The sequence below is a fragment of the Myodes glareolus genome, chromosome 5 (genome assembly GCF_982192425.1).
Source record: "Myodes glareolus chromosome 5, mMyoGla1.1, whole genome shotgun sequence".
In the NCBI taxonomy this organism is placed as follows: Eukaryota; Metazoa; Chordata; class Mammalia; order Rodentia; family Cricetidae; genus Myodes; species Myodes glareolus.
The window spans coordinates 92671103-92697512 of NC_142030.1; the positions used below are offsets into that span (position 1 = coordinate 92671103).

Genomic DNA, 26410 nt, shown 5'->3' on the forward strand with positions numbered 1-26410 from the left:
CTATTTGGTGAATAAAGAAACTGCCTTGGCCTGTTGATAGGGCAGAACTTAGGTAGGTGGGGAAAACTAAGCTAAATTCTGGGAGAAGGAGGAAGTCATGTAGCCCCCACCGGAGACAGAACTTTATCCGGTAAGCCACAGCCACATGACGATACACAGATTAATGGAGATGGGCTAAATTAAGATGTAAGAGTTAGCCAATAAGAAGCTAGAGCTAATGGACCAATCAGTGATTTAAATAATATAGTTTCTGTGTGGTTGTTTTGGGGCTGAGCTGCTGGGCAGCCAGGAAACAAACAAGCGGCCTCATCCAACATGACGTGGCAGAGCATCCAGTTTTGTTTCCTGGGGATCAGTTTGGAGAGGAACTGATTACTGTTGGGATTAGTAAGAAATAATGGAGAGGAGAACCTGATGAAAGCCTTGATTGTATTCTTATATATCACTTTCTGGAAGGTACTATGAATCAGTATTTTTGAGGTGGCTGAGGTGACATCATATGTTTGTGAAAGGACTAAAAGCAGGTGAGGTAGATTTTGTGGAGAAGACTGGCAATCAGATCAGGTTCCCACTGGGAAACATGGTCTAAATATTACATTTCATGTTGGCAACAGAGCCCGTGGGAGTCACAGCACCTGTCTCCAAGATGCCAGCACACCAAAAAGGGAAGAATATACCTGTATGACTTTCCTAAAAGAATGTTTCTCTTTTTTCTTATCTGCCTTCCTATTCCCATTTTCTCCATAAATATGTAGAATTTATAACTAAATTAGAGAAAATTCTAGAATATAGAGATGGATTTTGGAAGGCAAAAGAAATGAGCTCTTATCCTAGGATTGAAGCAATAGGGAACACAAACCCTAGCTGAACTTCGATGAATTTACCAGGTGTTCTGAAGTGAGAACAGTTTCCAGAGGGCTGTTTCATCTGTCCTGGAAGGTATTATCACTTAAAGTCTACATGATATCCAGTGTGGCATGGCCTCGACTAGTTTTGCTAAATAATGATCAGTATCTTCCAATGATACCCTATTGAAACCTGTCAGCAGCTTTTTTTCTAAGTAAGATATAGATCTCCTTCTTAGGAGATACAAAACACACAAGCCAGGTGTAGTTAGTAGTGTCTTAGCTGTAACCAGGCATGTATAAGGAGGCAGAACTGCCCAGGGAACATTCTGTTGGCTATGTCTTCTGACCCTGAGTTTGAGCATTCCTTGCCATGTTTTGATCTGACACCCTCTGAGAAGAGTAGAACAGTGATGCGCTAGCAAGTGGAGTTTAGTGTCATGACTAAGTCTGCTGCCCGGACACACTGCTTGCCCAATCTGTTTTAATAGTATTCAATGCAGAACTGATTTACCCTAAAAGTAGAGAAATAGAAACCAAGAATTCTTTACGGGGTCTGAGGTCATTTCCTTGCCTGTCTGTTGCCAGAATCATAATCAACCTCAACAGAATACATCTGGTGGAGTTAAAAATTGTGTATGTGTGTGTGTGAGAGAGCGAGAACTCATACTAAAAATTCACATCCTTAAATTGATTCAATACGTTTTCATATACTAACAAAATTGTACAAAAGCAAAACAGCAAAGTTAAATTTTGACTTGAATCTATGAATGAAATAGCAAAGGTTGCTCTTTTCTTTTCTTTTCTTTTCTTTTTTCTTTTTTGGTTTCTCTGTGTATCTTTGGCTATCCTTGAACTCACTCTGTAGACCAGGCTGACCTTGAACTTATAGTTCAAGCTTGCCTCTGCTTCCCAAGTACTGGAATTAAAGACATGTACCACTACCACCTAGCTAAAAGATCACTCTTGAGTATCAGGAAACTTGTCTAAAAACTTTGGTCCTTGCTAATTTTTTTTTCTTGGATCATTTTAAAATGTGGTAGAAAAGAAAAGAGTCAAAGGGCATTGAATTTTTCTTAAAATTTACAGTTAGATTTCTTCTATTTGTGATTACTTTCAACTTTTTTTTTGTTTTTGGGGGTTTTTTTTTGTTTGTTTGTTTTTTTGAGACAGGGTTTCTCTATAGCTTTGGAACCTGTCCTGGAACTAGCTCTTGTAGACCAGGCTGGCCTCAAACTCACAAAGATCTGCCTGCCTCTGCCTCCCGAGTGCTGGGATTAAAGTCATGTGCCACGACTGCCCAGCTGTGATTACTTTTAACTCTTAAGTCTTCCCATTGGAATTTACTTCTGTTTGCTGTATAGTAAAGAATATTCAAAGCAAAACCAAACAGACTTTAGGTGCCTGGAGGAGATCACTTCTGGCATTCATCCCTTCATAGCTACTTCATGGTGACTTTAGTATTTTGGTACTTTATGGATAACCAGGGAAGCATTCATAGCTCAGAGATGACTACTTTTAAAGAGGAGAGCTTGGCTTCTTCCCATAATTGTGCTGAAAGATACTACAAGAGCTCATCATCTCCCAGGACTTCTCTGCTAACTGTAAAGGAGGCTTGTGAAGTCTTCTTGATTTGGTGTGGTAGAACATGTGAACAGTGTGTCTTTGAGTGTGCTCACAAGTCCACATGCATACTCATTTGAATGTTGAGAAATCCCCTGTGTTTTTATAAATTGCCCCTTTTTCTTTATGCCCTTTTGGTCAACCAGAATATGGCGGGGTCTCCAGCCTGGGCACATGGCCCAAGTGTGCTGACAATCAGTACCCTATTGTTTCTTTCCTCTTATGTGCATGGACAGAGGCTGGCACAGCTGCCAGATTGAGGACCACTGTTTGTTGTAACAATAGTCGCAGTACATTCTACTCTCCACAGAACAGCCATTCTGTCTTGGAGCAGTGGACTAGAGTCTTTCTTACTGCCTTCCTCAATGCTCTAAGAATGATAACAAGGGAGAGATTTCCTTCTAGGCATGTTTCAGGGCAGGGGTACCTTATCACAAACCAGTGATAGGAGGTGTCTATTAGCATTCTTTTCTGGTTTGGGGTGGGGAATCTCATTTCCTTCCCTTCTCAATCCTTTATACTTATTGATTAACTCAGGAATAGGGCTCACAAGTGAAGGGAAGGACTTTCTTTGAAGTTTCTATGGAGAACAGATCTGCAATGTATGGAAGGGATCCATTTTGGTTTTGGATTAGTCAAAATGTGGGCTAACTTGTAAATCAGTGGCCTAGTCTAAACTTGATCCTGGGACCCTGAATCATTCTTCAGCAGGAAGACAAAGTCGAAGTTCCAAAGAATAAAAAACCATGGTCACTCATTTACCCAGAAATGTTGTCTACAGAGTATCTACTTCTGACTTCTCTGGCAAGTCAGATAAATGTTAGCGTTAGCCCGTCTCAGTTACCTTTCCTGTTGCTATGATAAAATGTCTGGCAAAAGCGATTTAAAGGAGGAGGGTTTATTCTGGCTCCCAGTTGGAGTAGCAGTCCTTTGTGGAAGGGAAGTTGAGGTAGCAGGAGCTTGAAGGAGTTCACAGTTACATCTGCAGTCACGACGAGAGCAGTGAGTGCTTGGGTTACTTCCTCATTTTATTCAGTTCAAGACCTCAGCTAGTGGAATGGTGGCACCCTCAGTTAGGGAGTCTTCCAACCTAAATTAATCTGATGTAGATTATACTCAGAGACTTGTCTCATAGGTAATAATAGATAGATTCCATCAAGTATTAACCACCACAAGCCCTATTAGCATTGTTGGTATGACCCTTGGCTTAGTACTTAATAAACCTTCCATTTTTCTCATCTGAAGTATCTTAGAAGCTAGTAATGGGAATTAAGTGAGCTATAGTGTGTATGTATCCCTATAATGTGTTCAGTAAATACACACTCTATAAGGATCCAGAAGGGGGTGCAAGCATGAGATACAACTCATGCTACACTGCTTACTCATTGAGAAGTCAGCGTGGACTCCCATGCTGGTTCAAAGTGCATGGGAACTTCTAAGACACATAGCTGTATCTAACAGGTAGCCCCTGTGATGCACTTATTTCGTGGATAGAACAGTTTCAGAACAGCCTACTTCTTGAATTACGTTAATATCATGGGGCTTTGTCTATAGTCCCTAGAATAGTCTAGAATTTCTGCATTCCTGCTAGAAGATTGTTGACGTGTAGTATTAAAAGTGAGTTATAGCTGACTCAGAGGGACTTGATAGCCGAGGTGAACCTTTATCTTCCTTTGTACCTTTGTTCCTGATTTGGATCCTGGACAGCCATTTTACTCTAAGAGATGATTCTTATTTAATGGGTAGGTTTTTAAATAACATTGATGACCCGTGAATGATCTATACCCACAGTCTTCCTATGTACTAGCAATTATTGCTAGACTTTCATTAATTTGTACAAAGGGGCAGTTGCCTTCAGAATGATCATAACGACTTTTACCCTTAAGAGACCCAGAAATCTCTGACAAGAACCAGATTCCTGGCATAACCTCTATAAATCACACAGCCCTACACCCCTTGTAATCAGACTCCAGACTATGCAGAACAAGAGAGCTTTGATGAGTGATGAGGTAGGCAACAGCTTTTCTGTGAAGTATTCTGCTTGCCTGAAACAATCCTGTAGTGCTCAGTTTCAGTTCAAGTTGGGTTACTGCAGGACTGAATAGAGATGAGGAAGAAGATTGCTCTTAGAGATTACCTAGGGTCACCTGCAAAGGACCAGCTGTGTCTGTCATGTACTGATACCTGCAGAAGCAATAAAGATGGGAATAGATGATGGACTTCAGGTACTCTAAGGCAAAACTCAGTGCAGTTTTGACAATCCTCGTTGCTTTAAGAAAGGAGTGATTGCAAAATTTTCAGCATTATGGCCCTTATCCCAAAATTTTGTCTGGAACTCATGTGATATCGTCACTTCTCTCCTTCTCCATCTGCTAGTGCTGTGGGAAATGCATTTGAAGCATGCATCAGGAAAGGCATAATGTAGGTACTTCTTTTCAACCTCAAGTTGGAGTCTTGTTAGAGGTGAGTATGCTGGTAGAGAAAAGGGATGAGAATGATTGCTCTCTTTTCATGCGAATGGGGAACTGGATGTAAAATAAGTTGGACATGCACTGTAGGCTCACCCTGGACAAGAAATTAGCCCAGTGATCCTAGGACAAATAGGCATCCTATTTGTCGTGAATGCCAAATCTCTTATCAGTAAAACATGTAGTGTATTCAAAACAGATCCAGTTGCCTTTGAAGCTGCCATTGCTGTGGTTCCAGAGTGGTTGTGTTGCTAGTCCTATGTGAGGGCTGGGTAGGAAATCTGCCAGGCAGGAGTGTAACTGAACATAGTTCTAGCTGGGACAGAGCAGAGGATATCAGGCCTCTGTGAGGATGGAACAAGTGAGATCTCTCTCAGAAAAAAAAAATCTCTTCCTAAGTCATTTACTACCATTATTTTGCTACTCCTCCAGCTCTAGAGATAGCTTCTTGAATATTTACATTCTATAATATTTGAAATTATGAAACCAGTTGACCTGGAATGTGATTTTCTAGAAGTCATAGTACATGTTTGTTCTTGGTTGCTGCCATTTGATTTAGGAAAGATATCTTTTGGGCTGGAGAGATGAGTTAGTGGTTAAGAGCATTGCCTGCTCTTCCAAAGGTCCTGAGTTCAATTCCCAGCAACCACATGGTGGAACACAACCATCTGTAATGAGGTCTGGTGCCCTCTTCTGGCCTTCAGACATACACACAGACAGAATATTGTATATATAATAAATAAATAAATATTTTTTTAAAAAAAGAAAAGACATCTTTCTACCTCCATGAAAGTTCAATGATTCTTCCTTACCATACTTCAAAAAGACACTGAAAAACGTTTTGAAATGACGAGGAAAAGTGTAAAAAGTAGTCATTTGTCTGGCTTTGAATCCCAGCTTACTGTGGTTTAATAGTTTGTCTTCTTTAAGACTTAGTACTCAGTCTTTAAAATGGGGGTAACATGATTCATTTGTTTATTCATTTGGGCTCCTTGCCAGAAAAGAACCCAAATTCTGGATGGTGTTAGAAGCAATTAACTGCTTTATGAATATTTAGCTTTGGATATTATTTTGTCTATTATAGAACTTATTCTAACAAATTGAACAGATTCTTGATCACAGATAGTCTTCAGTGGTTCAAAAGGAGTTGGAGGTTTTTGAAGGTACCTCACATTCTATGGTCAGTTTCAGTTTTAGGCTATGTTATTAAGGACTTTGATATCCCAGGGTACAGGGAACAAGTGAATAAAAGGCAGGGGCGTGAGTGCGTGCTTGCGTGCGTGCGTGCGTGCGTGCGTGCGTGTGTGTGTGCGTGCGTGCGTGCGTGCGTGTGTGTGTGTGTGTGTGTGCGTGCGTGCGTGTGTGTGTGTGTGTCTGTGTGTGTGTAGTGTAGTGTAGTGTATATTTAGAGCTGTTGGTCTGACCACATGCTTTTGTTGTCTTGCAGAGATCCGGGCCCAGCTCACAGAGCAGATGAAATGCTTAGACCAGCAGTGTGAACTCCGGGTGCAGCTGTTGCAGGACCTGCAAGACTTCTTCCGCAAGAAGGCTGAGATTGAAATGGACTACTCTCGAAACCTGGAGAAGCTAGCCGAGCGCTTTCTAGCCAAGACACGAAGTACCAAGGACCAGCAATTTAAGTAGGGACTTCATGGCAATTGCTTTTAGAAACTTTGAGAATATGGTCTGGGTTGCAGGGAAGCAAAGGGTACCTCTTAGATCCAGGTTGCTTCCTGAACCTACAGCTTCAAATTTGTTGAAATCCCTCAAGAACTATTCCTTTTTCACATCAGTCTTAATGAGCAGTTCTCTATCTAAAAGAGATCAGAATAATTCAGGTGGTTCAAGGACCTAGAAAAGGGGGCCATTTCTATTCTCCTTTGACCATTACTTTGTGCTTGATTTATTCCAGCCAATTCCCATCTTTTCCTAAGTAATAATTCAATTGTTAGCTCCTTTTAATGTCTGCTAGGTATTGTGCTTGTACTTGTTCCTATGGTAATAGGATAAGCTTTGGAATTTTTGGTTAATAAGTAAAAGAGCCATGCAAACTATATAGGGAAAGGGACTTTAATAAAGATAGGAGAAAATGAATATTTTCAAAAACAGTGAAAAACAAGCTTAAGTAAGTAGAATAGGTCCCAAAGGATAGGTAATGCTTTGATAGCAAGCATAGAAGCTCACATTGGACATGCCCTGTGGTAATGAGCCTTTGAGGATATTGTATTGAGACAGACCAAAGGAAAAGTATGGGTAAAATTATATAATTTTTTTAAATCCAAGAGAAGTATGTTAAGTTTTGAGGGTAGTACATACAGAATTGGATAGCGTCTAGAAAGGAGCAGTAGGGATGTATTTGTGTTAGTCAACTTTCTGTTACTAAGACCAGATAACTGAGATAAATAAACTGTAAGGAGGAAAAGTGTTGTGTTTTGCTTTGCCTCATGGTTCCGTAGGTCCTAAGTCCATAGTTGTTTGATCTACTTTTGGGGGACACACACACACACACACTCACACACTCACACACTCACACACACAAACACATACTCTCTCCCTCTCTCTTCTGGCCTCTCTGGGTACTGTATTCATTCACACCACACACACACACACACACACACACACACACACACACACGAAATAAATCTTTTTTTTAAAAATCTGAAAACAAAAAGTTTTCTTCTCTTAGAATGGAACATCTGAATTGCTGGTTTTTATAGGTCACATAATAGTACTTTCACATAGTACAGCCTACGACAAGGAGAGATGAGTCATAGGAACAAATACACATAATAAGGATAAGATGGAGAAAAACTAAACAAGAACTCAAGACAGCATCCTGTATTCAGACTAATTTATTCCTAAAAATATCAGCAAAAATCAGATAGTTCAGAGTCCTCCCAGTTTTACATGGAATAAATGGGTTTTGTCCTTATAAATGTATATATGAAATTCTAAATTATATTTCATTTGCTATTTTTCAGCCTTTGGTACCTTTTTCTCTCATTTTCTTCTTTTTTACCCCACAATTAAACCTATGATCTACTTTCTTAAGTCCAGTGATCATCTGAACAGTCCACTTGGCTAACTTCTGCCTTGTCTCACTAATGCAGTGATGAGACCTCTACTTGTTAGCATCACACTGTAATGGAACCTTCATTTTTTCCTTTTCCTCCTCATTTCTGTGTAGCAGAAGAAAGCCTAGTGCTCAGATGTTTGTGTGCGATAAGCTGCTGTGCTCCTGCAACATTTTGTATGTAGCACCAAAATTTTTGTCCTTTTCTTCTTTTTTGGAGGGGTATACATAAAAGGCATTTTAGGCATGACTTGTTTGGTTAAGAAAGGTGTGGATGCTTTAGTAAATCTTAAATAATAATTGCTTATAAAAGATAGGTATAATTTTTCTGTAGATAATAGTCTGTTAGCCAGTCAGGACAGTGTCAGGCTCCTTGCCCCACCCCTAGAATGTGTCCTTTCTACTTTGTATGCCCAAAGTAGCTCATTATTACCATATCCTATTTCATGAATTCAGAAAAACAGCAGGGCAGGAGGACACTATATGTTTATTCTTTAAAGGTATAGTCTGAAAGTGGCACATATATGCTTTTAACTCATATCCAGCTGGACAGAACTTAGTCACATGGTTATGCTGTGCTGTAAGGGAAACTAGAAAATATATTTATTAACTTAGGTGACCTAGAAAGTATTTTCTATAAAGGGAGAGGTGTTGAGGGACAGTGTTTGCAGTATTGTCTAAGTTTCATGGTATATGGAAGGACAGTATGTGACCATACATAGTGCACATAAAAGAGTGATTTGTTCTGGTTGGAGGTGAAGTTCAGTGGATAGAAATGGGAAAATAAAACTGCTATTATTGTTCCTGAATATTCTATATAATTAAGACAGTGAAAGAACTTAGAGAAGAATGAAGAGATGAGGAAAGAAACATTTTAGATAGACAGTAGTGTCACCAACAGCCCAGAGGTGAGGGAAACACGGCTGGGGGGTAACTTATCTGCTTCTCTGAACAATATGAATTATAACTATAATGCTAAATGACCTTGGAAAAGTTGGTAAACCAGAGATTACAGAGGTTTATGAATATTGGCTAATAGAGTTAGGACTTTGTTTTATAAGGATAAAGTAGCCACTAACAATTTCTGAGCAAGGAATTGAATTATATCTGTGCTTTAGAAAGACTAGATGAAAGGGCATTGTAGGGAGGCATGGTCCATTGGGGAGGGTGATATGAGCCAACAAAGAAGTCATGCCCTTGGGAACAGAAAAGATGGAGCAACATGTGAAGGCAAGAACCACCTGAGTCAAACAAGCTGGGATAGAGAAAGCACTCTTTGGTCCTCTAAACTTTGGAGTAGGAAGTGTACTGTATCTTCATTCAGCCATCAAACTGTAGCCTCAGTTTTGCTGACTCTGTGACTGGTCCCAGAATAGTTCATTCTCAGCAGGCACTTGTCACTTCCCCCAGAGCTGTAGCAGCTGTTGGCCCAGTAATGCCATGAATTTGTCTGCCTGTGTTGCCAGGAGAACAGCTGCCAGCAGCAGCTCTGGATAGATCCCGCTCTGGGATGTGGAATGTATTCAACTTGGGATGGAGCAGGTTGGCTAGGCTGAAGACAGTACACATGGATTCATCCCACCCTTTTCCGGGCCTGTCTATTACTCTGGCTCCATTTCAGTCATCCATCCTAGGTTAGGATGGTTGTTTTGTTATAGTTTTACGTGGTACATTTAGGAATAAATATTGGCTAACTACTTATTTTCATCTTCTCTTGGAAACTCCTTCCCTGGAAGCCATTACCGTGTCACCCTGGTGGCTGTGCTTTCTGTTCTTTGTGCCTATTCACCTTTTGTCCCTCCCCACGTGGCTCAGTACAGATATGCTCATTAAAGCCCATGTAGCTTGACTCATGCAAAATCTGACCTGACGGTTCCATTCCTCTTCTCCAGACAGTGAGAGATGCTACAGATAACTAGAGAAATTACTCACTCTACCTTTTGCTTTAGGACAGGTAATATGGCCTCCCTGTCCTCTGATTTTGTCAGACTTGTTTGATTAAAAGCAGAGAAAAAATATTATGTGACAGTAATAAGCCTTTCTATGAAGGATATTTCTGCATATTTTTCACTCTTTGAAGAGCATAAATGTATTCCTATTTGTTGTTGAGCCTTTGATTGCCTCTTTAAGTGGAATTTGTGTTAATGTTGCCCCACAGGATTCTGAAGGGTTCTAATTAATAATGCGCTAGCTTTTCTTTTCTTCTTTTCTTTCACATGGGCTTGGTGTAAATTACTTTTCAGTTCATTTGATTTTGATCTCCTATTTTTAATAACTAATATCTTTTTTTATTTTGAGGTTGTTTCTCTCCCCAACTCCCACCCCATGTGGAGTTTTAGAGAAGCAATATGCTTGGTTATCCTGCTGTGTTCCTTACACAGACCTTATGCTGTTTTATAATCTGTTATTAACATCTTTTTTCTCCATCTTTTCTTTCTCCTTAATAAATATTTGTTGGACATTTTAAAATTATGTTCTAGACTCTTAGAAGAGGGAGCCCAAAGAAATTAAAGGGCCCATAACTGAGGCAACCTCCGCCAAAAAACCAGTATTTTACTTTTGCTAATATTAAATTAGCATTATCTGAAGGTGGACACACAGAAAGTAATTTTACCTATTTGGTCTCTATGAGTTATGTTACTTTTAGGAAAGATGAAGAGAGCCTGGCCTCCGTATCTCATGAATCTGGCAGAGGGTTGGGTGGGGAGTTGGCTCAGCAGTTAAGAGCACTGGTTGTTCTTCTAGAGGACCTGGGTTCAGTTCCTAGCACCTACATGATTGCTCATAACCATCTATAATCCCTATTTCATAGGATTTGATGCCCTATTCTGACCTCCAGGAGTATCAGGCTTCAACATGATATACAGACATACATGCAGGCAACATAGTCAAACACAAAGAAATATAAAATAATAGAATTTGATAGATATTCAACTTTAGTAATCTCTTCAGTGAAAGACTAAGTGCAAATTAATTAAGAAAAATTCTTACAGAGTTCATGTGCTTGGTCTTAGGTCTAGCCTATGTATGCACAAAGTGGATGTAGGTGCTTTTCTTCTCTTAAATGGAGTCTTTCTTTAAAGTCAAGTTGAAACTTGTTTACTATTCTCATAAGATGACATTGGTTGAAAAGCAGAGTCAGCTGGCCATGGAGAATATTATAGCTCTGACTGCAAGTGAGAAAAAAAGTGAGAATCAGAGAAAACAGAGATTCTCTTTGAGTTTGGGTTGACCTAAGGAAGACAGCAGCAATAGGAAACATAAAGTTGTTGTAAGGAAGAACTCCATGACTTCCTGGGACTAGCGCATCCCCCAGGAAAGTTTTGCCCAGATGTAGCAGCATCTGGTGTTAAGCACGAGTTGGCCTCCCTTCCCTGTGGCTTAAGTTACTATTATTGAGACATTACCAAGAAATTCCTTGGTATGTTTTCCACTGGCCCATTCCATATAGAACTTTAGATGATGGTTTAAATTTTTTAAAGGAGTTGTTGGCAGTTGGCAAAAGGAGACTGCAGCGTGCTCAGTCCTAAATGGAACATATCTACTGCCTTCTCTCCTTCCAAGGCTCAGGGATCATTGCAGAAGAGGAATGGGAAGTGTCAAAGTCAGAGGTAGTGGATGACTACAAGGAAACAATGTCCATGACACAGGACCACTGCACATATGAACTCAAAGCAGTTGTGACAGCATATACAGGTCCTGTGCAAGCTTCAGCCTGACCAAGCCCCAATATGGAGATGGGAATTGGACACAAAATTCCTCCTTTAGCCATGACACTGTTGGCAGTTGCTAGCTGCTGGGAAAGTGGGGGGGGGGAGGACAGTTTTCTCTGAAAGTAGCCCCTGTTAAGTCAATCATGCTCCAGTGGAAGACCACATATCTGGTTGGTCTTGTTTTTTTTTTTTTTTTTCTTTTTTCTTTTGAAGGGATCCAAAGTTGGATGTATAAGGACAAGAATAGAATAGATCTAGGAAAAGTTGGGGGGGGTGAATAAAGCACATATAAAACTCTTAAAGAACTAATAAAAAAAATAAAAGGTGTTGGAAGGATAAAGGTAGATAGGAGTCCATAAGAAGGCAACTTGAGTGCCAACAAGGGTGATTGACCAGTCTTTGGAACTGAAAAATAATTCTCTTGAAAGCTTTTTGCAATGCTTTGCAACTTAGTAGAAAAAGAACACTCCCAAGCTTTGAACCAGGTAAACTTAAGTCTAGACCTGATCTCTTCTGTGTATAGCTTGAGCTAGTCATTTAACCCTTTAAGCATCAGTTTCCACATCCATGACATGTGGAGAGTAATTCCTTGAGGAGCTGGTCTCAGGATTAAATACAGTATGTGAAATACTAAGTTAGCACCTATACTTAATAGGTACTTAGTAGAAATTAGCTGATAGAATTGCCACCACCACGGGAAGAGTGTAGCAAGAAACTGTTGTGGTTTCTGTAAAGAGTAGTGTGACCTGAGTAGGTAGAAGGCCAGTTCTGCTTAATGTCCTGGAGTGCTCTCTATGGAGACCAGCAGGCCAGTGCAGCAACAAATGTGGTTACTAGATTCCTGGTCTCAGGAAGCCAATTAAAAGTTGCCACACTTCTACTTAAATGAGTTTATTTCATTGTTCTGGGATAGAGAATGATAGATGGATCAACAGCAAAGCATGCTTTTATGAGCATCTGGGGGTATGCTGGACTTCCAAGAGCTTCCTATGCTTCCTAGGATCTGACACTATAGGGTAAGCAGGTCACACTTCAAGCTTTTCATTCCACAATAGCCATGTCCTTTGACATGGGGGGTAGGAAAATTATAGTACAGGAATCTCTACTGTAAGCATAGCAATAAACCCAGGGAGCAGTGTGTAGCTTCATCTCTGGATCTTTAATTCTTAAGAATTCACAGCCAATTAAATGCATTGTCTTTGACCTAGTTTTCTTTTAAAGACAAAAGCCATGCCTTCTTCTTGGGAACTGTGTTAAGTGGGAGGGTTTCCAAGATAAGAAGAAAAGACAGTTTCTGCTGCACAGTTTTATTTTTTATTGTTGCTTGGGGAAAGTCAGGCAGATTGTAAGAGAATAATAGTGCATATCCACACGGGCACATGAATCTAAAAATAGAATACCATTTAAAGCAGGTACTAGTAGTTCCTGAGAAGAGAGAGATGGCAGAATATTCAGGAAGGGACCCACACTTGATTCAGCCAAAGAAAAGTAAAAGATAGCACAATTATGTTCTCAATTAAATTTGGTCCCGTGGTAATTGAAGTAAAGACTTTAATATCTTAGTCCTCTGCTGCTCTGAAGTATCACACTGTGAGGAGATATGGAATCATGTGGGAAGGGCTCAGTGTTAATGAAGGATTTAAGGAGGCTGAGAAAAAGTAGGGTTTGAATTTTTCATTACAGCAGGATAGTTTTATTCTGCTACCTCCTGTTTCTTCTACTTACTAACTTACTGCTCCTTGCGTTTTACATTCTGAAAGGATTGATGAAATAGGTGTGCATCTTAACATTTTTGGTGCACAGGATCAGAACAAAACGAACAAATTAGGATTGTACTTAGTGGTAAAATACTGAGCTGTTTTAGTCTATTTCTGCTTAAGTGATGGGAACAGGGCATCCTTGCATGAAATTCAGACATCCCTTCCTGGCAACCTCTAGTGTTAAAGTAGTGGCTGTAGAACAAGTCTGGCAGCTCTCAGTCTGAACCTTTGTAAACAACAGATGTTCCTAACCGAGTTCTTGGGGGTGGAGGTTGAGGTTTCTGTTGATGCTTGAAATTCTTTGAATTTATAGGCAGTGTCTTGGGGATTCAGCAAGAGGAGGAAGTTGTAAGGGACTGATTTTGCAATGTACAGGTGGAAATGCCTCTGACAGATTTCCTTAGAACACAAAGCACTATTGAATGGACTCTGAATAGAGACTGAGAGGTACCCAGGGAGGCAAGCACAGTAAGAAATGCTCAGCTTCAATGGTATATTGATTTTCTGCCTTCCTTCCCCTTATACCCCTCATTTGTACACCTCTGACTTTGTTAGCCCCTTCCTTGTGTGCTCTTCCTTGCCACAACATATTCAGACAGCTGCACAGCGTAGACTCTCTTCATTAATACCTTCAAAGTGGTATGGATTCTTACAATGTACAGATTTCTATGTTATGCACTTTTCTAGGATAAATATATTTATTTGTAATTTTGGTCAGAGACTCACTATTGAACCCATGATCCTCCTTCCTGCTTGAGTGCTAGGATACATGGCCCTTTTCTTGGATTCTAAGCTTATTTTTGTACTTTCTTAGTGCTGATTTTGTAAGATTCCCATTACATCATTAATCACCACCAGTTAGAGATAGGTCAGGATGGAATGACTTAAAGCAGTTTCAATTCTGTCCCCTCTCTTTCTTTCTCCTTCTCTTTTTATGGTACCAGAGCTCTAATCCAGGATCCCACATATGCTAAGCAGGCCTTCTGCCTCAGAGCTACATTCCCAACCCTGAGTGTTGCCTTTCCCTTATCCCTGTCACCCAGATTCTAGGTATATGTACCAAGCATGAGTGCTTAGAACCCTTATACTTTACAACCCAGTTAGAAAATCCAGAACGGAAAAATGCATATGCAGTATATGATACAACAAATAAACAAACAAATGTTTGGAAAGCTTCTTACCTTTAATCAAATGAAAAAAGACAATATATCAGATTTGGGCACATTTTTGTGCCACTTTATTTAGCCAGAAACCACTGTTTTTAAAATCTTTGATTAAGATCAGTTGTTATTTGGGGACTAAGGATGTGTTGTAAGAACATGTATGATTCTGCAAACAGGTCACTTATGGCTGTTCTGTCCAGAAGTTTAGAAAATAAATGAATACCAACCCTAGTAGACTTGTGCTTTTTTGTTAATTTTTAAATAGCTTATTTTTATTTTATGTGCATTGGTGTCTCACCTGCATTTGTGTCTGTGTGAGGGTGTCAGATTCCCCAGAACTGGAGTTACAGACAGTTGTGAACTGCCGTGTGGGTGCTGGGAATTGAACCCAGGTCCTCTAGCAGAGCAGCCAGTGCTCTCAACTGTTGAACCATTTTTCCAGTTCTTTAGCCAAACATTTCTGAGTGCTCATGTATGCCAGGGCTCTGCCAGGAATGAAATATAGGTAGCACAATAAGCTGCCATGTAAATAGAGACTGTGCTTTTGTTTCCCAGCCACCCAAACCCAAATAATCACACAAAAGTATGTTAATTATAACACTGTTTGGCCAGTGAATGGCTCAGGCATATTCCTAGCTAGCTCTTACATCTTAAATTAGCCCATTTCTATTATTTTATATTTTACCACAACACTTGTGGTTACCTCACATCTTGCTTTTTGGGTAGCTATATGGCATCCGCCTGATTCCACCTTCTTTCTACCTGTATTCAGTTTAGTTTTCCTGCCAATTATATTCTGCTCTGAAATAGAACAAAGCAGCTTCTTTATGGTAATAGCACATATTCATAGCTATAGATGGGAATACTATTTTAATTAATGGAGGTTACTGATTAATGTGAAATAGTATAAGTGTATGTATGTATATTTTTGTGTTCCCATAAAGGCATGGAGTTCAAGCCAAGGAACCAAGATTGTTGAGGAATATTTTTAGACACTCGAATAAACACTTGGCTTCATTTTCACCATCTGCACAGATTCTAGAGTCATGTGGAGATCAGTTTATACAAAAAAGCCAGAGTAACATAATTAATGACAAAGGAGAGATAAAGGAAATGGCTTCACTTTCTTCCAGAGTGGAATCCTTGACAATTATTAATTTTATATTTAATTATATTTTATAATTATAGAAAAAATTAAGAATAATACAAAGAGTAGCATATACCATTTTACCCAGATTGAAAGTATGGTTAATATAGCATACATTTACTTCATATATTTCTTTTTTTTTCATGTGCAATTTACCATGTTTGTGTTCCTGAAACACTTCAGAATAAGCTGTAGACACGGTACTCTTTGATCTCTAAATATTTCAGTGGGTCTCAGCCAAAATTATACTTGTTTTCTAATATAGTTGCAGTGTGATTGTCAAAATCAGAACATGAAGATCACCATGATAATACTTAATCCATAGTCGTTCAGATTTTACCAGTTGTTTTTAAAGTCCTTTTGGCAAAGGAAAATCCACAATTGTGTAGTTATCTCTAAGTGTCCTTTAATGGAGAATAAATTCTAAGTCTTTGTACTTTATAACATTTTTTAAAGTATTTGACCCAAAAATTGCTACTGAATTTGCTATTTCTAATCTTCTGATAATACTGTCTGTGATTTGATTCAGGTTACAAGCTTTGGTGGGAGTGCTGTAGGGGTTACTGTCATGATTTGCTCAGTATGCTACTTGTTGGTGATTTGCTTTGTTACTGATAATAATAACTTTGATCAAGTTCCTTTATTTTTATGTAACTCTTAAAGCTATTCTGTCCTGTCCTTTGAAATTAAAGATCATATCATGGAGACATATTTTAATTCTGTGTATAATTACCAGTAGTTTTATCATCTATTCATAATTCTTCCTTGAATTATTTTATTATTGAATCATTTTTTAGGAGGAGGATGGTTACCAAAGAGTCATTTTTCTAATTCTCTGAGTTTTTATACTTTTTTTTTGCATGGGATTTTGTAGAAGGAAGTGATTTTACATCACTTACATTTTTTTTGGTCTGGTTGTTTATATCAGTGTGGACTGGATTTTTATTTCCAGTCTTATATTTGATTATTGGCATTCTGTCAAACTGGATCCTGTGTCATTATGATATGTTTTATTTTCATTTCTTTATAATGTAAAATGGTCCTGGCTCAGACTGGTCTTGCTTTTTTCTGTTTTAGAAAATAATTTCTTTTGAGAGTCCTGATTACATTTAGTATGGAATTTGATCTAGAAACAATGATTGCTTATGCATGCTATTTGTTACTGGAGTTTAACTATTTATGGTCTCTGTCAGCAAAGGTAGTAGACAGAAGTAGGTCTAGAAACCAACGCCCATGTACTTATACTTTCTTTTCTCCATTTATATTTAGATGCTTCTCTATTTATGATAGGATAACATTCTGATAAATTCATGTAAGCTGGAAATATCATAAGTTGAAAGTGCATTTAATACACTTAATAAGCTCCATAACTTAGCAATATAGCATACTTTGGAGTATTAATTATTTATACTTGTGATCACAAGTTGGCCATTGCCCAGAATCACCAGAGTCATACTGCCTGTGACTATCCAGGAATATATTAAAGCTCAAAATTCAGAATATAGTTTCTGCTGAATGCTTATTGCTTTGATACCATGTGAAGTAAAAAGAAAGAAAACGTTTAAATTCAACCATCATTAATCCAGACATTATCTCTACTAATTTATATTAAAGCCTGTGAGTTCACATTAATCTTCAGTTCTGTTCTGATGTCAAATGTTTTATTTAAATGTTTCTACTTTCCATTTTTGTAATTCTCTTCTCTGAACAGTGAGGAATCTAGTCCTATTAGCCATAATATATTTAATTAGTTATTTGTCCTAGACTGTAGACAGAACATAGTTTCGTAATTACTAACTCACACTTTTGAAAATACTGACTCAATTTTTATACTGGCTTAGAGTATTCAAGTTTTTGTTTTCCAGCCAAAATTGTGTTCAAAAAGTTGTTCTATAGTGCTTTCTCCCTCAAACCTCAGACTTTCACTGTAGTCATATTATTTATTTGAAATACAATTCTGTTTATATTTGATTTTTCTTCTCCAGGTTGAGAACTTAATTAAAATTCTTGCTTCCAAATCATTTTCTTGACCAGAGATCAAAAAAACTTAAGAAAGTGCCATGTGTGGTGGTGCACACCTTTATCTCAGTGCTGAGAGACAGTGCTCTGAATCAGAGCTCTGATTTTGAGGCCATCCTGGTCTACAGAGTGAGTTCCAGGACAACCAGGGCTACAAAGAGAAACTGTCTCAAAAAATCAAAAAGAAAAGAAAAAGTAAAAAAAGCTTAAGAGAAAACAAGGGACATAGTCATCCATAGGTTATGTCAGGATATTAGTGAAAGTCAGCAATGGGGTCACATAAGTCAGATGATGAATGTTCTCAAGGGCTGTCTGTGAATTTGTCTCACTGTTTCTGCTTATGGATGTGGGCCCCTGCCAGTTTCTCTTTGGATGACTCTGCTTACCTTCTCCCTTCCCATCTGGGCAGTCACTTTTACAGTTAGGAGACCAGAACCAGAATCCAGTTTTATCTCGGGTTTGTGCTGTGATCGTGTAGACCATTTACCGTCAGCTCATGTCACATGGTATAGGACCTTTTGCAATCTTGGTCTGGTCTAGGCATTCTTCTGTAGATAACCAACCCTGCAGAATTTTAACCCTGGTTGCTAGACTGTCCCTAACTCTCTGTTCTAATGCCCCTTATTTTTCCTTGATGGCTTTCTTACTCAGACAGACTGGCTTCTCCAACAACTAATTCTGACCTGGTTATTGTCCTTCTCTCTGAGGATGACTTCAGGATTCTCCTTCCAGTGCCTTACTTAACCCTCATCCCTCCACCTCCTACACACTCATTCTATTTCTTTTTCCTCCAGATACCTGTAACCTGGTCAGTGCTGATGTTTCCAGCTGTTCTGAATCTTCCTGCAACCTAAATTCAAATGCAGATGGGCTCAAATCTTCGATGTTGTGCTCATTTCTGCAGCCTAAAAACAAATTGCTAAAAAAAGGATCAGGAAATTTTAGAATCGTTTTAGGGTTTGGTTTCTCTATCTTCTCAATTCCTTCATTTCCCCTTGCCTCTTCCCTCATAATCCCTCATCACTTTCCCTTTTTCTTTGTATGCCTTCCTTTGAAAAGACTAGTTCCTAAATCTTTTGCTTCATTTTCATTCCCTCCATGTTCATGGGTTTTAGCTATTTATATGGCTCTATTGACAACCAAGCTGGAGATGCTGATGTTTTTCTAATTGTGCTGCTTCTGAATCTTCTATTTAGGGCTAAGGAATTTGTGTCCTTTTGATCATGTAAAGGAGATGAGGTTCAACTTCTGTCAGTGGTCAAGAAGTTATCCACTTAAGAATGATAGTGCTCTTCTATTGATTTTATCCATCAGAGTGCAAAAAGGAGCCCATTCTGCTGCCTGCCTGCCTTGCCTAGTGTGTGTAGGTACTCCCTGTAGATATCAAGCATGTCACTTGGGAAACAAGTAACATTGTGTCTACATCATCATTTTTCAAAATCTTTCTTCTTGGAACTTGCTAACCTCTTTTTTTCCATGTTCCTTAGAAGTTTGTTTAGCTCCCCATTTCTAGTCACTGTAAATATGAGAAGAAAATCCACATAGTGGGACTATTTATTATTCAGATGCACAGCAAAGATGGTGGCTGTCAACTGTAGGGTGTCAGGAAAAAAGATAGTGCAAAATGTAGTAACTATGGGGTGTCAGGAAAAAAGATAGTGCAAAATGTAGTAATTAGGGGGTGCCCTGTGTGACCAGAACGCTAAACACTTCTAAGGATTGTCCTGAAAAGAGGTTCTCAGGGAATGGCTTCCAGAAGTTGAGGGAATTCTTTATTTACATGGAAATTAGGAAGTTTGTGTTCAAATACTGTCCTAGCTTTATCTCTCCTTCCAACTTGTGTGTGTGTGTGTGTGTGTGTGTGTGTGTGTGTGTGTATGTGGTGGTGGTGTGCACTTCCATACATAAGCATATGAAGGCCAGAGATCAATATTAGTGTTTTCCTTTATCCCTTGGTACCTGTTGTTTTGTTTTGTTTTAAGACAAGTTCTCTCACCTAGAACTTGACCTTTTGACTAGACTAGCTGACTAAAAAACTCCCAGAATCCTTCTTTCTCTACCCATCTTTTCCCCAATATTGGGGTTACAGATGTGCATCACCATCCGTGTGTGTGTGTGTGTGTGTGTGTGTGTGTGTGTGTGTGTGTGTGTGTGTGTATGCATGTGTGCATGCTGGGGATCCGAACTCAGGACCTTGCACTTGCACATCAAGTGCTTTTTACCCAGTTAGTCCTCTTCCCAGCACCTCTCCCCTCAATTCATTTTCTTTTTTCCTCCTTTCTCCCTCCCTCTTTCTCATACTTTTAAGAGAATTTTAAGATTCTTAAAAGGGGCTTGGGTATATGACCATCTTCTTGAATTTAGGACATTGTCTTAGACTTCTAACCTGTATTATAAGCTGAAACACACAGGTCTACTCATACAAATAGACAAATATGCCAGCCATGGTTGTGCACAACTGTAATCCACATACTTGAGAAACTGAGGCAGGGGAACATGAATTCTAACCTAGCCTGGGTTACATAGTGAGACCCTGATTAAAACAAACAGCTAGGAGAACAAAGCAAATCAACAAAAGAGCAGAAAAATGCAAGACAATGTGCATTTATATTATTAACCAAGAACACCTCTTTCAAAAATAAAGATAAATTTTTCTATATACAGTATATACTGATATCTTATTTTTTGAAAAAAAATTACTGAATTATGTGTCTGTGTGTGGACATTGGATCCCTTGGAGCTAGAGTTACAGGTGATTATGAGCTACCTGGCATGGGTACTGGGATCGAAATGTGGGTTCTTTACAAAGCAATACTCATTCTTAGTCACTGAGCCTTCTTGCCAGCCCCAGGGTACTTTCTACTGACCACACTTGTTGTGTGGCATTTTGTTATTCTGCTCTACTGTTTTCTAGGTATTTAGGGATTGGGGAGAAGAAAGCTAGTTTTAAATTAATCATAATTTTAACTACATTAGTGACTCCTCTTCCACTGACTGAAAAACATTCCTATAAGAACATTAGTTCTAAAGTGTTTTTTGCAGTGTTCAGAATTACCTGAAATGCTTATTTTAAAAGGAGGGTTCCTGGGCATTACTCCAGTTCACAGATTAAGCAAGCATCCAGGTGATTGATTCTGTTGCAAGGTCACTTAGAAAAACTGCTCTCTTAGGAACTTAGGAGTCTGGCTCTTGAAAGTTGAAGTTTATATGCTGGCTTAGAAATGGTCGATAGTAGGATTTAAATCCAGATTGAGAGTCTTCCATTTTAGAATGACCCAAATCATCTACAGTGACTCCTGGGTCTTACTGTGCTGTAACAGTTTTCTTTTTAAAATGTCTATTATGGTTCTTATACAGCAGAAAACATTTTAACTAAAGCCACAGAAAAGAGAATGAAGGAACTGAAAGGTCCTTTTACAGAGTGGCCGGGTATGGCACAACCCTCCGGTAAGTGCCTAGAGCCAGTCCCAAATTAGAATGGGTGGGATTCAAAACTGTTTTCTCTTCACTTGCCTTTCATGTATAACCACATGCAGTGTGTCAACATGTTTTCTGGCGCCGCTAGTCACCAGCAGCTTTGCTCCCTCTGGGTTCATGGACCCTTGGTATTCCTGTTATGTGTTGTCTTAGAATAGCTCTATGCTCTGGGGAGCCAAGCATTGTCCATTAACTCTTTCAGCACTAGGTCTTTGTAGACACTAACTCAGGCTTTTTGACTGAAATATAGCAACTGCCACAATAAGAAAATGGCTGCCAGCCAAGAGACCTGGGACCTTGTCTTGTTCTACCACTATTTGGGTGACCTCAAGATCGCTAAGTATCATTTTTCTCCCATGGAAAATGATAGGTTTGGTTTAGACTCTACACCATTTTGAAAGTCTCTTCTACTCCTGAAATTGTATGATTCTATTTTTTGTACCCTCTGGCTTTTCTCTTTACACTTTAAATTTTTTCCCTTTCAAGTCTGGGCAAGGTTGGGTACAACAGATTTACTGAACTTGGAATTTCCCTAGAACCAGGTGATATGTTAGTAGTAGCTAAGCATATTCCTATTTAGTGCACTGACATAGTCTAAATGTAGCAAACATAATTGATAGTAATATTTAGGAGAAGACCTGAGAAGTTTGAGGTGTGTTTGTCTTTAGGAAAATTGCAACTTTATTGATGCTGTTTTGTGAGTGCAAATTCCTTGAGTGGGTTGTCAAGTAGTAATAACAGTTGTTAAAGTAATAAGTGATGATGATACTGAATCATGGCTGGAGAATACTTCCTGTGGGTAAAGCTTTTACATGAACATCACTTTGATTTAATGTTAACAGGAGCCAGATGATTAGGCATTGGATCTGTTGTTTCCATTTATATTTTAAACAGGAAAAGAAAATGTGAAGCCCGCAGTACATTTGTCACTTAAGATTACCTGGCTATCAAGTGACAGCTGAATCTGGGTCTTAGGTGCTTTATACAAAATACTTCCTTGCAGGAATAGAGTCATTATTCATCCAAATTCCATAAGGAACTAAACTCAAAATCTGACCTACTAACCTGGAAACTGACTAGAACATTCTTATACTACCCAGCCTTTTAAAGTTTCACTAATGAAGTATTAGCCTGGCTATTAATATGTCTGGGTTTGAATCACACAAGCCCATGGGGATACATATTCAGTCACTCAGCAGCTACTCAGAAAATAAACATGAATGCAACATATAAGAAGTAGTAACGGTATATGAAGCTGCTCTGAGGACTGTATGGTTTTGTTCCATTTATCTTTGGTTTCAAACTATTTTCCTCATTGTTATCATGAATCGTATAAAGGAACTCCTTGTCCCAAGAACATGTATTTAGAAAAGGGGGTACCCTTATGGATGCCATTTTTTACCAATGGGTTGTTAGTACTTGACGTACGTAACTCCTTCTGGCTGGAAATTAGTAACTTACTGGCTATATATCAAATTTCTGTACTTGTGCCTGGTGCCTGGAAGATGTCTACTCCTAAATGGAGCTTTTGATGATTTGAAATAGTGTGTGAATTTCAGAATGATGCCATTCTATTTTGGTACATGCAGGTATTTTTTTTCTCTAGTGTGAATGACCAGAACTGAGTCAGGCAGTGTGTCTCGACCATCTTCCAAGGTTTTATTTATTTTAAAAATCTGCTAACACATCTGTGATTGTCTCTATATAGTTGTCATTACTTGCAAGGCTTCTGGTGACATCTTAATTAACTAGAGAGGGAAAAACTAAAGATATAATTGTATAATTGTTCACAGATTTTCCTATATAGAACATGTGGATCCAACTGAAAATTCAGTAGCAGTGATTATAAACTTTTTCAGTTGAGAAGCCAAATGATTTTGTGTCTTTGGTCATTGCTCATATCTTTACTGTATCTTTTTCTTGCTATATTTTAATTCTGTTGACTATTTATTCTTCAGGCCTTTTGATAGGTCACTATATTTTTTGAGTCAGAGTATCATTGTATAGTTCTAGATAGCCTGGAACTTGCAGCAATTTTCCTGCCTCTACCCTCCAAATTCTGGAATTTGTAGGAATAAACTAAGTATAATATTGATTATTGATTATTTTGGTGTGCCTTGAGAGAGGTATGTTTAACGTTCAAATGACAGAAGTTGAGTTCATAGTTTATGTTCACCAGTATTTAGATCATAGCTATAGTATACAAGGAGAGTTGAGTAAAGAAGGGGAAGACTCCAGGTCTGCAGAAGTCATAAAGAAGGCTGTGAAAAGACAGGCCTTCTAATTTAGTCAAATGAGGGTTTCTCAAGGGGATCTTCTATATATACACAAACAGCAAGACCAATATAAACAAGATGAGGGTTTCACCCACAAGGACATTTTAGGAGGAAGAAGCCATGTTTTAGATCTATGAAGTCCACAAATATGGATTGATATAAGAAACAAGAATGATGAACCTTTTTTAGCCCTAGTCCACAGAACAGGGTTTGGCACATTGTTAACTACTCATTTTTTGTTGAGTGAATGAATGAAATAAAAAGAGATTGGAAACTCAGAAATAAGGTTGAAGGGAAGGCAGAGTCTCTGTTGGATCATATTTAGGCCCTTGCTTAATTCTCTGTTTTAACCCAAAAGAACTGTGGTCTCATATGCACTCAGTAAGTGATTGCTAAACATTTAGCAAATGTGTATTGGTCCAGTTGTCTACTTCCAAGCAGATTCCTAGTTTGGAAGGAGGGAAAGGAAAGCATGCCTCTCTCCCAAGGTCATAGCTAAGCTCCATGGGAGTACTCCAGAGCTACAAGAATCTCATTTGCTCTTGCTCTTTCCCTAAACCTGATTAGAGGGTGCAGTTAGATTGTTTTAAGACACGTAGACAGCTTATTGAATCCTTTCTAATCATCTGTCTAGGCAAGTATGTGGCTCTAACTTGAAATTTTGAAAGCTTGTTTCTTCACACAGTGTATATTGGTTTTGCTTTTGGTACTTCTCTGTTCCTGTCTCTGAGCTTTCCTACTCTGATCTCATTGTTGGCAGAGCTAAAGCCACAGCTGTGATAAATCCAGAGAAATGTGCCCACCCCCTGTCTGCCGGCTTGTCTTTGAAAGGTACCTTCAGGCTGCCACTGTACTACTGTGACACACCACCATCAGCTACCATTATAGGCAGAATCTTTTAAGTCAGTTTCTGCCTTGGTGATTTGATTTTTAAATTCTCTCCTCTTTTTTAACACCTTGCCTAGCAAATCCAAGCCATCCTCTGGCTTATCTGGGTCAGCAAGGTTCTGATTTTATGCACAGCGCTGTCAGACCACAAATCCGCTGCAGCTTTTCCTCTATTGAGGTTGCCTGTTTCTGTCAGCATCAGCAAAATGCATAATAAAGAAAATAAGCCAGAAAGGCTAATAACACTCATCTGAATAAAATAATCTCTTTGACTGCTTCAGTTCATTTCATTTTAATCAAAGTGCCAGAAGGGAATTTAGGTTTGCATTTTTTATTTATTTTGTTTCTTGCATTCAGCTTCTTTCTTATCACTAGTTTGCTGTCAAACCATCACTAAATGAGTTCTTTTATCATGCATATACCTGTTTTTTTAATCTTTCTCATTGGATACTTAATAACATATATTGAATGATGAATTTAACTCATTCAGAGTTTAGTCTTTCATTGCAGAACTGTTATCTAAAAGTGAGAAATTATATTCTTAGATGCATTGATAATTGCCAGCTTTTAGAAATTGGCAGGTCTGCGAGGGATTCTGCTATGGGGCTTTGGAAGTTGCTGGTGCTTCTGGGATTCTGGGCTCCCTTTGAATTCTTTGTCAATCTCAGCACCCAGTGCCCACTGAGGAACACAGGACTATTGTTCTACCTTGTCTCTTTGGGAAACTATAGTGGAGTACTGAAGTCTGCTTCCCTTTTGGTATATCTCTCATGTCTTCCCAGACACATACAGCTGCTTGGTTAATTGCCTGTCACTGTCTTATCCCAACTGTGATTTGCTAAGGGTTATGCACTTTTAGCAGGCTGCTTTCTTGGCTGTGGCCCACTGCCTGTTGAGGAACATGTTGGAAATGGATGAAAGCTAAGTCTTCATTTGTTTGGAAATGAAAATAATAATATTTCTCATATTTGCATAGTATTTTGCGTTGCTAAAGTTTTCTTGCTGATCTACAACAGCCTCGAGAATGGGCGAATAATAGATTGTGGACCCAGAAGGGAACCTCAATACAGCCATGCAGAAGCTCAAGCCATCCACTAGCACCAAACTTATGCTCTGCAGAGCCACAAATGTAGATGTTATTAATTAACTGCCATTCCCGACTGGAGGAGCTTCTGGGAACTTAGCAGTGATCTATTGAAGATCTTTCAGGAACTCGATGGGGCACTATCCATTTTGTATATGAGCTGGTAGAAAATTGATGGGACAAGTGCTGATTTTGTATGTCACTTTACTGAAACAACCATAGGAAATATGAGGGGTGTGGTAATATATAATATAGAAATTTTATGATTATGGAGCTGTTTTTTCCTTGGCCACCTTAGAAATCCTTCTAGCCATCTGTTGTTAAGTGTTTGAGCATTCATAGATTTAATCTCTATTGAGGAAGAAAAACAGGGCTGTGTCTTCAAATTAATGTTTATGATTCAGTTCCACGGGTTTATTTTGTCCAGTATGTTTGTAGGATAATCCCTTCTGTAGGTGCACACTGGCTTATGACTTTCTGGGTTTCCTTTTTTTTTGATTAGTCTTCTCTTCTGCAACACAGTTTGGTATTTTCTTGATCTTCCCTGAATTTTTTTTAAATAAGAAAAATACTTTTGGATATTTTGTCTACTTTTTAGGGATTAGTATTTAAAGAGGTTCACAGCTGTGTTCAGTACATTCCTAAGGCATGCATACCCCCTTTTTTAGATGTCCTGGCATTATACAGCCTGAGACTGGGGGTGGGGTGGGGGTGAAGAACAGGGAAAGCAGAGACATTGTACTAACAAATGCTAGATGGAAAAGATATGAAGACAAATTTTAATCTCCTAACCAAATGAAGTTTCCTCAGTTTTATCGACTCCAAATCAAAGAAGCCTGCAAAACTACTAGAGCAGGAAGCCATCCAGCTTCCT

General features: G+C 38.8%; 1 protein-coding gene across 5 annotated transcripts in view; it reads left to right on the forward strand.

Moving 5' to 3' along the window:
- The window catches only part of Srgap2 (SLIT-ROBO Rho GTPase activating protein 2), a 224151-nt gene that overhangs the window by 89368 nt on the left and 108373 nt on the right, over positions 1-26410 (forward strand). For all 5 annotated transcript variants that reach the window (XM_048430684.3, XM_048430682.3, XM_048430685.3 and 2 more), the window contains exon 3: positions 6384-6576. In XM_048430684.3, the coding sequence (XP_048286641.1) occupies positions 6384-6576 (193 nt within the window). The remainder of the gene's footprint in view (positions 1-6383; positions 6577-26410) is intronic.